The sequence below is a fragment of the Saccoglossus kowalevskii genome, chromosome 11, assembly GCF_978046115.1.
Source record: "Saccoglossus kowalevskii chromosome 11, keSacKowa6.1, whole genome shotgun sequence".
Classification (NCBI taxonomy): Eukaryota; Metazoa; Hemichordata; class Enteropneusta; family Harrimaniidae; genus Saccoglossus; species Saccoglossus kowalevskii.
This window is the reverse complement of record NC_140651.1, coordinates 17,999,935-18,011,686: the sequence shown is the minus strand read 5'-3', so window position 1 is coordinate 18,011,686 and position 11,752 is coordinate 17,999,935. Positions and strand designations below refer to the sequence as shown.

At 37.9% G+C, this 11,752-nt stretch overlaps 1 protein-coding gene across 1 annotated transcript; it reads right to left on the bottom strand.

Annotated features, from left to right (window-relative positions):
• Positions 1-514: 514 nt before the first annotated feature.
• On the bottom strand, positions 515-4,321 carry LOC100371101 (headcase protein homolog). The gene has a single exon (XM_002733602.4). The coding sequence runs from the start codon at positions 4,091-4,093 to the stop codon at positions 2,645-2,647; it is 1,449 nt and encodes a 482-aa protein (XP_002733648.1). The 5' UTR covers positions 4,094-4,321; the 3' UTR covers positions 515-2,644.
• Between the last annotated feature and the right edge of the window lie 7,431 nt (positions 4,322-11,752).

The following is an 11,752-nucleotide window of genomic DNA, read 5'->3' as shown; positions in this document are numbered from 1 at the left end:
GGCTGAAATTTTAGCAAAATTATTGTTTTAAACTTGTACATCGAGACAAATTTGCAGACACATAATATAACAATTTCAAAGTTGTTCATGCTGTATAAATCGACTGCAATTACAATCTCCGCACATGTTTGCTCCTGAGAATATTGAAATCGACATAATTCGGGCTTGAATCATGCTGCCAATAATTACACGGGGGGGGGCGGGCTGTGTTTCCTGTTTTCGAGCGCAGCAGTCCGCAGTGGAACGTATTGTTATGTAGATTACCACAAATCTAAAGCTGACAGTTCTGATATTCGCTCCAGGGTCTATATACACGCGCGGTCATAGTGATCCATGCTCCATCCACATTACGTGTGTAATATCGTTCTGGGGTGTTTAAATTCAATCGTATTGAGAGAGAAATCCATCCAAAATATGCCTACATTACTTTCACAACACTGGTAGTCGTCCATGTGACGTGTCCCAAACCACAAACAAACAAACCGTTACTCAAATAATGGAACTATTCAGCCGGTTTTTCTCCAAGTTGTTTATTAAATGCATGCGGCGAAGTGATACAAGATTCGATTCAAACAAATTACATTAAAAGTTGTTCAACCAAAAATCTGTTAAACTGTGGTACAATCGGAGTTGATTCACAAGGTCAACTGCACATCTTTCTGCCAAAATTGTCACCGTCGTAACGGTATCTCCAAGGTAGCATAAACGCAACGTAGGAAACACCACTCGACACGTCGTCCGTGATGAGTTTTTCGTTTTCATCAACGACAGTGGTATACGTGGTAAAAATAACATATTGTTTTTTAAATAACTGGCCTCTCGAACTGGAATACCACAGCACACTGTGTATGGTAAAGCTATCAAATAACAACTAAACATAACTCTGTTTATTGAATAGCCAACTTCGCGAAGACCGGCGGAGATCAAAACAAGTTGGGAACAATCCCTTTTCAGTATAATAGTTGATTACAATTATACGCATATTTATAATTGATTTTCTTATTTATAAAAGATGCATTATGAATGAGAACATGTGATTTTTAGTTTTCAATTGTTGTGATTTATATTGTATTTTGACAAGCCCGTTGAATTATGAGTTATCGTGAGCTATATAAACGTGGTTTAAGCAACATATATATATCAGTTGAAAAAAAAAATACGCGTGTGCGAACCAAACAAGTTTTAGACAATCGGTCGATTTAGCCTTCAATCATGATGAATATTATGAATACGAGTGTTGCAAAAACATCGTTTTTGGCTCATCGTATCATACAACTTTTGTGGAATACTTTATTTTTTACCTGGAATTGTTTTGCTGAAAAACAGTATAGCTGTTTTGTGTGAATTTTAATTTTAAAGTTATTTTCAGCAGTCTGATTCATTCCATTGGCAAAAAAGCCAAAGTGAAAATATGCGTACACGAGTACGCCAGAAACCGGTCACAGAAAACGACACAATTCAATGTTCCGAAAATTCTGTTGAAAAAGGGAGTTACAAACTAATCTATTAATTGTTTTTTGTTTTGTTTTTTGAAATTTCTGACCAATCAGTACGATCCATTTTTAAAGTAAAAATACAGACAGATAGAATCACAGTGAATTAATGGTAACAACTTTCCAGAAATAGTAATTGTTAGAAATCACAAATAATGTTAATACAGTATTGTAAAAATGTTGAATTATCAAAACAAATTCTAACTATAAGTTAATAACATTGCTAAGTGTACAAGTTCCCATGACGTTTATATTCCAGGTGGTAGATCACGGCGTTTTCATGCAAATAGACGCTAAGAGTGAATTATCGGTAGCAATCACTGTGGGAGGATCGTGTTTACGAGTTAACAAAAACCGTGCGATTCGCAGATCAGGAGTCAAACCAAACACCGCGACTACAACCACACATTATTTCACTCTGGATGTTATTAATTTTAGACGCTGGATATATTATTTTCCTGATAGAATTTGTTTTTTTAATGATCACTACATTCTACACAAAAAGCCATAACCTCACACGGGGAGTCAGAAACAGGTCACGCAGGGACAAGACAATGACCTCTCGCCCTACATCCATGTCAGAGTAAAAATACATATTTCGTCTCCTCAAACATTGCAGCTAAAAACGTAAACTTTCTTCGTCGATGAAGAACCCACTTCCAAAAAAAAAAACACTGAAGGTTGGTTCAAGTCAAAGTGTACTTTATCTCCCACTCACATAATACAATCTTATTATAACCAGAAAAATCTTTTGGATTGTACAATTGTGCCAGAAACCGGTCCACCTTTTGAAGGTAACTTCTACTACCTTGTACAGTCAACATCAGTGCACGGTACAAAAAATATGAACGTTAAATCGGAACTTCTACACTGTGCAAATATACAAAATTTAATAATGCCCGTTTTACTTTTACGGAACTTGCATTCGAAAAATTACAAGCTGTTACGGGATTTACATGAAAATGAATTACAAACTAATATAACTTTCGCCAATAAACATGGTTTCACTACGTATACGATGTGCAACTACGCAAAGCATATTGTCAACAGAGAACGTGCTAGATACATACGTTTATCATAATACAGTGTATGCAAATACAATTTTAAATAGACTCAAATATGATAATGTTATTAATGAGTGAGTTCTGCGACTAAGGGTGTTGTATAAGCTCGTAGCTGCTAAGTGGTTTCACGAAGTGAAAGTCGGAAACCGAGCAATGAGGGCATTGTATATTTTGTGAGTAGTCGCTGTAATAGTTGGTTGCTTGTCGTATATCAATGACTGGCTGACCGCAGTGTTTACAAGCCAAGCGACTAGAGCAGCACGGCCGAGCCGCGAATATGTCGTATTTATACATTGTGCCCAGTTGATGATGACTTCCATCCCAACGGGTCTTACAACCACGACATATAATAATTTGAGCGCCTTCTAAACAATTGACACATACGGCGCTCAGGTGCAAAGGCTTGTTATCGAAAAACACCTGCAGGCAACCATCAGTGTGTCGCTGTGGGGTTAGAAAAAATGTCCCGTCAATTAAGGGGTATTTATCAAACACAGGTAACTGTTGGCCACACAGTGTACAAATGATGTATGTTGTCTCGTACGTGCTTAACGTGGATAAAATAAACGCCCGTATATCGTCGTTTACATCTTCTTCCATGCGTATATGGTATGCATTAAACTTGTGCTTAGGCAGGGCACTCTGAAACGAAGTGAAATCCAGACGGCGGAGAAAGTGTACTCCTGGGCTGTGCTTGCTGTTGTTATTCAATATTCCGATATGCTTGGCATTCGTGCTGCCTGGGCTCGTAAAAGAGCGTATACCAGATACGTTCTCATCGGTTGGGGACGATGATGAACTCCGCCCGCGTATATTAGACTGGCTTCCCAGATGGTAACCGTTACGCAACTCGTTGTTGAAGTTACCGATGGGAGGTGGGAATTCAAATGTTACATTGCTTGTTTTGCGACGCATAGTATCGCCGCTGCTGGGTGGACTGTAGTTTTCAGTCGAGGATGTCGAGCCCTGTCGTTGAAACCTTGCCCCCAAACCTCCCACAAGAGGTTGTGATTTTTTGACACTGCTTCCAAGCATACCAATAGTGGGACGATCGCCAGACTTCTTTTTGCGTCGCACTTTGCGTTGGCCGTCAGGTATTTTCGGTGGTATCCAATCCAGGTCTTTGCGCAAATGCCCCTTACTGCACTTGCAAGAGCATGCCTTCCATGCTAAGTCGAATCCCTTCTTTGTCCACAGGTTTTGGCGACGCTGCTTTTCAGACCAACTTCGGGCCCGACCCGATGAGCGTAGGTAAGTCAGCACCTCGTCTTCCCAGGCAGCAAAACAGCATTTGTGCATGTAGTTTCCGATATCGCACCCTGGGTTGTTACAGACCACTTTAGCCACTTCATCTGGGTCGTGTATATTAACAGGCTCGCCGTTCATCAAGCATACAGTCGGTACACAACATTCTATATCGTTAGTCACATTCTGTTCAGTGTTGTCGTCGACCTTCTCATCTTCGTACTGTTGTTTTTGCTGCTCACGAAACTGCTGGTTTTTCAGCTTGGTTCGCTCTCCTTTCGAGTAAGGCATAGTGACTGGTGGGATTTCGACGTTGAATTTCCGCCAGTTCGATTAGAAGTTCACTCAAAAGTTCACCCAGCAATGCTTGTTATTGTCGGGTGGATGTTGTTTTTGTCGCACTACGTGCAATGCGGGGCAGAGCCTAGATGGGCGTGTCAACCCCTCAGATTGCATCGTTTAATGACGTCATCGTTTCTGACTGGCTGTGACTGGAATGTTAACCCGCTGACATCTTTCAAGGGGGCCCTGATTGGCTGACTCGTTGGTACGGCGAATATGCTAGATCTAATTAACATAAAGAACCGTTCCCATTTATCAACACGACCCCATGACCTAGTTATGCGCATTCGAGCCCGTCCATCGATAGTCGCCAGTCGAGCCTTTTTTCACATCACGAATTCAATTAAAATCCTGATACCGATTTTTAGCAAGTAACATTGAGCCTAATTTGTAAAAATCGTCCCTTAAATAAATAAAAACATGTCGTTTCTGTTTTAAATGCTTATGTATTCATGGTTGAATTTCTATATGACAGTAATGTAGTATACATTGTCCTTCTCATTGGCAAATACATAACACTGAGCCACTCCTAATAAGGCTAATGCAGACAGAAAGCAAAGTTACGCCAATTCACTTACACATTTGAGTTAGATATTGCATAATAACATAGCCCCTGCGATAATCTAAATATATCTGGGGACAAAACATAGTGCTTAATAATGTTGGCATTGTGCCAAAACCTGGAATTGTATGGCATACATGTGCGGTTTAGGTAGGCAACAGGTTTGCCTGGCCACAGTTCATAGGAAGGACAACGCGTAAATGTATTTATTTTATTTTATTTCACCTCGTCAGCTCCAAGGAGGCTGAGACACCAAAAATATACGTAACAACAAAGTCTTGCTCACATTAAAATTGCAAAAAGTTAAAAAATACATTTTTTCATAGAAAGATATTAACATTGTTTATATTTTTTTTACAGATATTTAAAATATAAATATGATAATTTGCATTTAATTCATTCATTTACATGTGAAATATTCTTAAATTGAAATATGTTTCTACCAAATGCAGTATGAAACGCGTGAGAATTGGTCTCAGGGAAAACGAATTTCATGTATTCATCTTCAAGTTAATAAATAGGTAAACCAACTTATTACCTCCACCCGTATGTAAAGTTGAATTGGTTGTGTGTTTGCTGTGTTCTATGTCCAAGACGTTTCACCTCACTTAAACGTAAAACAATGTAAGGTGTAATACGGACGTCTGTGTATCCGGTCCTATATTTTCGATATAGTTTTGTCGATTCCAAAGACTTCAAAATATTTATTTATATAAATACGTTCAATTATTTCAACACGTCAGTGGTATGTCTCGATAGTTCCCGGTTATTACAATCACTAGCTATTACTTTGTTTTACATGATGGTTTTGAGAAAATAACATACTACGAAAATCTTCAAAGAAATTTGGCGCCCAGGACGATTTGGCATAAGGTGGGGGACTTATACATATCGGAGCACAACACGCGCATCTATGTGTAAGTCTCTGCAAATCAAAACAACTGTTTAATAGTTTGTCTGAGGTCTGTATATGGCAATGCCCAGCGGAGTTATATTTCCGATGAATAGTGTTAATATTATCTCGGTATATATATAGATATGTCGGACTGTTGAACTGACTAGGCTGATTATATCATCTCCCTATCCATAGTCACATGATGAAGGCATTGAACACAGACAATACGATGAATAATAAAGATGTAATGAATATTTAATGAGGCAATGTTTTGATAGTCAGGATTATTTATTCCAGGTGCCTGTATTTTATTAAATCCACGGTCAGTGACTGAATTTATTTAACTTGAAATCGCTAAAAAAACGTTGTCCAAGCATAAATATTCACAGCCTGCTTTCCAAACCTTAAAATATACTATTATAATGGCGAGAAAACGTACCAATGTCGAACAAAAAACATATTTCTCTCGGGCGGACATCCGGGTATTTTCACCGCCTGACAACCATCACAGTGAAAACAAAGACCGAAAATTCTCAGAACACGGCAGTTGCTGAGACATCCCTGAACAGTGTAACAAGTTTACCCCCCGCGTGTGCAACATATATAAATTTGGTTGCTCAGGGATACTTTAAAGTTGAGTTTGTGCTGTTTCCTCGTTTGTGCTTTAGCCGTTTTCACCGGCTTTCCAACGGCGTTCCACAGCAGCTTGCATATAGCCCAAAGAAATACATGGTACAGCACAGGGAGCCCAGGAACTATAATCAACTGTAATACGCAGTCTCTATGAGCGGGGGGGGGGGGTATCGGCTGGTATCTAGTGTAAGAAATAGACAAGGGATGAAGGCTCCAGCCAGCTCACATTTTTTAAACTCGAAAAAACAGACGAAAAGAATGAAAAATAAAATATAAAAAAATACAAGGTTGAAGAATATTATTTGCTTCTTCAACGAAAATATTTCCTGATATTCATTTTTATGTGTGGGCTGTAACTTTATATTTGAAGCGCAGTAGTCGTCGCGCTGCGCATGTGCGAGATATATGGGTCTCATATAAACAAAGATGGCGACTTTTACTATTGCGCAGATCAACGAGTACGAACTGACACGTTTCCAAGCTGTAATTAGGTAATTTTCATGTGATTGGATGGTATCGAAGGAGTCACCGGCGGTAAGCAGTGCAAGTCAAACGCCCAGGTCAAACCTCATACTTTTGATTTCCATTTGAAGAGCACATTGGATTGTGGGAAAATCAATGTTTATCAACACAAATGTCGAACATGCGCAGCGCGACGACTACCGCGCTTCAAATATTAGTTTGTTTGTTATTCGAGATTGCTATTCACCAACTTGTAGTAGTAGTTGTAGTCATAATACTGATATGTTCTAATTACTATTTTTTGAAAACATCAACTTAATTACAGCAATATTTATCGTCTCAGGCCATCGTCTGACAGCCATGGTTATTTACTATGACAGCAAAACAGACAATGATAAACTACCAGGTAATTGAACCCAGAACCGTCAAGTAACCATGGCAATATAATCATTTACAGCCGTATGTATATACTAGTATTTGGAAGCACAACGCCATAAATCTTTGGAATCATTTACGTCTATGAATCCTACATTGGAATATACAACCCGAACACAATGTCGGATTACTTCATTTATGTAGGTCTAGACAGGCAATATCGTACAATCCCGCGAGATTTCATACTGGAACGTGACATCGCCTGCGTTCGTTGACCGTATGTTCAATGGCCATAATGGCAGCGTTCATAATTACTAGTCTGGGGAACAGTGCAACCGACTCAGAGTAGGGGTCGACGATTTTGTAAAGAATCATGTCCTTTATACGTGATTTGATTGCGATTGATAGAGGTTGGGGTACTCGTGGTCCATGATTGACAATTTATTTTTATTTTTATTTATTCGATTATTTAACGTTATTTGTGGCAATGATTCTTGTCGTGGCCCGTGAAATCATATAATTATTCCTCGTGAATCGTGAAAGTGCACCGTTATTCTCCATATTTAATCAACAATAAAAAACGGAGATCCACAAGCCAAACTCCGATTTATTTGTGCAACAATTGTGTATTTTTGAAAAACATGGATAGCACGTCTCCTTGCTGAGCAGACGATACGGGGTGATCTCACCGTGACGATCATTTTTTTTTTTTCGCGTTAAAATTTAATTTGTCTCCCCTCAATTTCAAATGTACTAATGAGCTAAAACTCATTGTCTATTCTGCATCTTTTTCAAACTATAAAATTAAAGAGCGGTGGTCGTCGCGCTGCACATGTGCGACATTTCTGTTGGTAAAAATCACCTGAAAATACCTAATTAAAGCTTGGTAACGTCTCAGTTTGTACTCGTTGATCTGTGCAACAGTCATAGTCGCCATCTTTGTTTATACGGAACCCATATATCTCACGCATGCGTGGCACTACGACTACTGCCCTTTAAAAACAAAATATTTCTGCCGAATAGCTACTATAACTTCTTCAATATCTGTATTTGATGTACATCTCATACGATAGAGGAGTTAAGTAAAACAGCAACTTAAAGCAATAATTGGGTCATATTTATTTTTGGAATGAGACTACTGTTCGAACACGTAAATTATTATCAAATTAAACGTTGATCAACAAATAAGGCGCGTTAATTGTAGTATTGCACCACGGAGTCGGTATTGATAGTTGGTAAAAAATAAAATAAAACTGAAATATGCAAAGACTATAGGTAAGTATGTTGAAGAAGATTTACAAAATGCGTAATGCAAGTTACGGCATAACTGTTAATGTAATTATATTGAAATACTAATTAATGATATACATATCATAAGTCCTTTTATATTACATTAATGGTCATGCTTTTAAACACATTGTGGCGCACGTTACTTTACGTATCGGTCGTATTGTATTTTTCCATGGGCAATACATCTTAACGGTAACAGCTCATTGAACGTATAGGGAAGAAATGTAACCATAATTAAAAAAAACTAATGCGTTGTGTATGATGGGTAAAAAGATTCACAGTCAATTCGTTCCAATTCACTTTCGTCCCAACACATTCGTCCCACAAGTCGATTCGTCCCACGAGTCGATTTGTCCCAATTCACATTCGTCCCATTTCACACTCGTCCCAATTCACATTCGTCCAATTTTTTTAATTTTTGGTCAGCATTACGATCTTGAACAGGGTCAATTTCTATGCCAACTGCTACTGACACGCTAACTAATAACTCCACGTTGTGTGAACTATCAGGGGGTAATTCTCTTCTCTCGGGTTCTCCACATTTGTCAGGGGGGAATCTCGTCTCGTCTCTCTATCTCGTCCCCTTGAGGTACGGGATCGGGAAAGTCACTTTAACTTTACAGTCAAATAAGGCACACACAACGAAATACGTTTCAACTCTCGTCTTAGTCGATCTTTTGGAGCACTCTATAAGACACAGCGCCCTGGGGAAAAGTCCCCAAGACTCTCACTTGGCTGAACCAAGACTCGCCCAAGACTGGACTGCCTCAAGGCTCGCCCCTGGACTGGACTCTCGACTCTCCAGGACTGCACTCTCTCTTCTGTGTCTATCGTGCTGTGCTCCCCAAGACCAACTAAAACAACTTTATTCATTTTCAAAACTCTAACCAATTACAAAACAGTAAAAAGACTCTAGGGCGTAACCTTCAATCATACAGCCAATCACACTAAGTACTGAATACGTCATATCTTTTGATTAATCGTTCACTACATTAATAACTATGGAATACCAACTGTCAGAATCGCGACGGTTATCTGGTAATTAGTTCCAAATCACTGAGCCAAGTTCCGTCCAAAACTTCAAATAGGCCTGAACGATGACAGACATAACACAGCAATTCAGCTAATAATCAACTAATTAAGTCGGTTAACAGATACGCAAAAACAAATTCATGACAGAACGGTGTATTTGTATTCATTAACTAATAACTTGTACGTTGCATGTAAGGTGTATTTGTATTTATTAACTAATAACTTGTACGTTGCATGTAAGGTGTATTTGTATTTATTAACTAATAACTTGTACGTTGAATGTCCGGTGTATTTGTATTTATTAACTAATAACTTGTACGTTGCATGTAAGGTGTATTTGTATTTATTTATTTATTAACTAATAACTTGTACGTTGCATGTAAGGTGTATTTGTATTTATTAACTAATAACTTGTACGTTGCATGTAAGGTGTATTTGTATTTATTAACTAATAACCTGTACGTTACGTGTACGGTGTATTTGTATTTATTAACTAATAACTTGTACGTTGCATGTAAGGTGTGTTTGTATTTATTAACTAATAACTTGTACGTTGCGTGTACGGTGTATTTGTATTTATTAACTAATAGCTTGTACGTTGCGTGTAAGGTGTATTTGTATTTATTAACTAATAACTTGTACGTTGCGTGTACGGTGTATTTGTATTTATTAACTAATAACTTGTACGTTGCATGTAAGGTGTATTTGTATTTATTAACTAATAACTTGTACGTTGCGTGTACGGTGTATTTGTATTTATTAACTAATAACTTGTACGTTGCGTGTACGGTGTATTTGTATTTATTAACTAATAACTTGTACGTTGCGTGTAAGGTGTATTTGTATTTATTAACTAATAACTTGTACGTTGCATGTAAGGTGTATTTGTATTTATTAACTAATAACTTGTACGTTGCATGTAAGGTGTATTTGTATTTATTGACTAATAACTTGTACGGTGTATTTGTATAGAACGTCGGCAAAAACAAAGTGGCGAAACGAACAATTACGCATGCCAGTGCATGACGTGTACGTGAACAGTTCGTTGTTTGGATTTTTTTGTGTTTATTTGGCGAGTTAGTAGTGGGCTAACCTTAAATCTGACTAATCGACTTGTGGGACGAATCGACTTTGGGACGAATCAACTTGTGGGACGAATCGACTTTGGGACGAATCAACTTGTGGGACGAATCAACTTGTGGGACGAATTAACTTGTGGGACGAATCAACTTGGGACGAATCGACTTGTGGGACGAATCGACTTGGGACGAATCGACCGTCCCCCGGGTAAAAATAGGGCTCTATGAAAAAGTTGCGAGGCCCCCACGCCCTCTGCAGTTCAATTTTCTATCCCACAATCCCTTGCGAAATCCAATATGTTGAATATACACAGAATGGATAACAAACATTATTACAATACTTGATTTGACAGCTGTTGAACGTGTTCAAGTGAAAAATGGAAAACCTGTTTTAAATGATTTCGCGATTATAACAAAATAAGGCTGTCAGCAAATTCCGGTTCATGGTAATAATAGATCTACCAGAGACAAATAAATTCTATTTAAAAAAAAAATCAATACGGTTTTCCTTGGAAAGACTGAAAAAAGATGCTTAATTAGATTTTTGAACCCTTTGAAGTCGCGTTATATTTATTTATTTATTTATTTCAGTTTTTCGAAGAAAGAGAATCTGATCCCAAACAGTAAGAACAAATTTAACTTCACAAAGCCATGGGAATGAGAAACGATAGGGTGCCGTATAAAAACAACTTATTTTACATATTTAAAATAGATAACGTATTCCAAACTAATGTCATGTGAACAAATATTGCATAAAAATGTATACTACTAGTTGTTAAATGTGCAATATAAACAATATTATGATAAATTTTGGAGTTATCGTTCCTGTACCAGTCGAACACTTTCTTAACCCTGTATTTAGTAGAGTCGTCAAAATCCACCAAATTGCGCGACACTGCAATTTTATTTTCGGCTAAATGGATGAAATTTATTCATTATTTTACTCTATACAAAAGCGCTGCTCTGATCGTCGCACGTACAAACCATAGTTACAAATTAAAGAAGCGCGTGCTAGTCGCTGAATATTTAAAATCGTTTTCGTTAAAATATACTAGAAATAAACTATTCCCTTGGCCCGGCTGTCCAACTGGTTCGAAATATACGAATTTGCATTACCAGCGCATATAATGAGTGTACCGTTGGGGGCGTTCTCGTGAAACACCAAAGTGATTCGGCAAATTCATGAAGACTGACGAATTCGTTGACTCTCGTGTTGCATTTTTCTGTTCAATATTCCGTGATATACCGAGTCAGATGATTTAGTATTACTCAATTCTGTA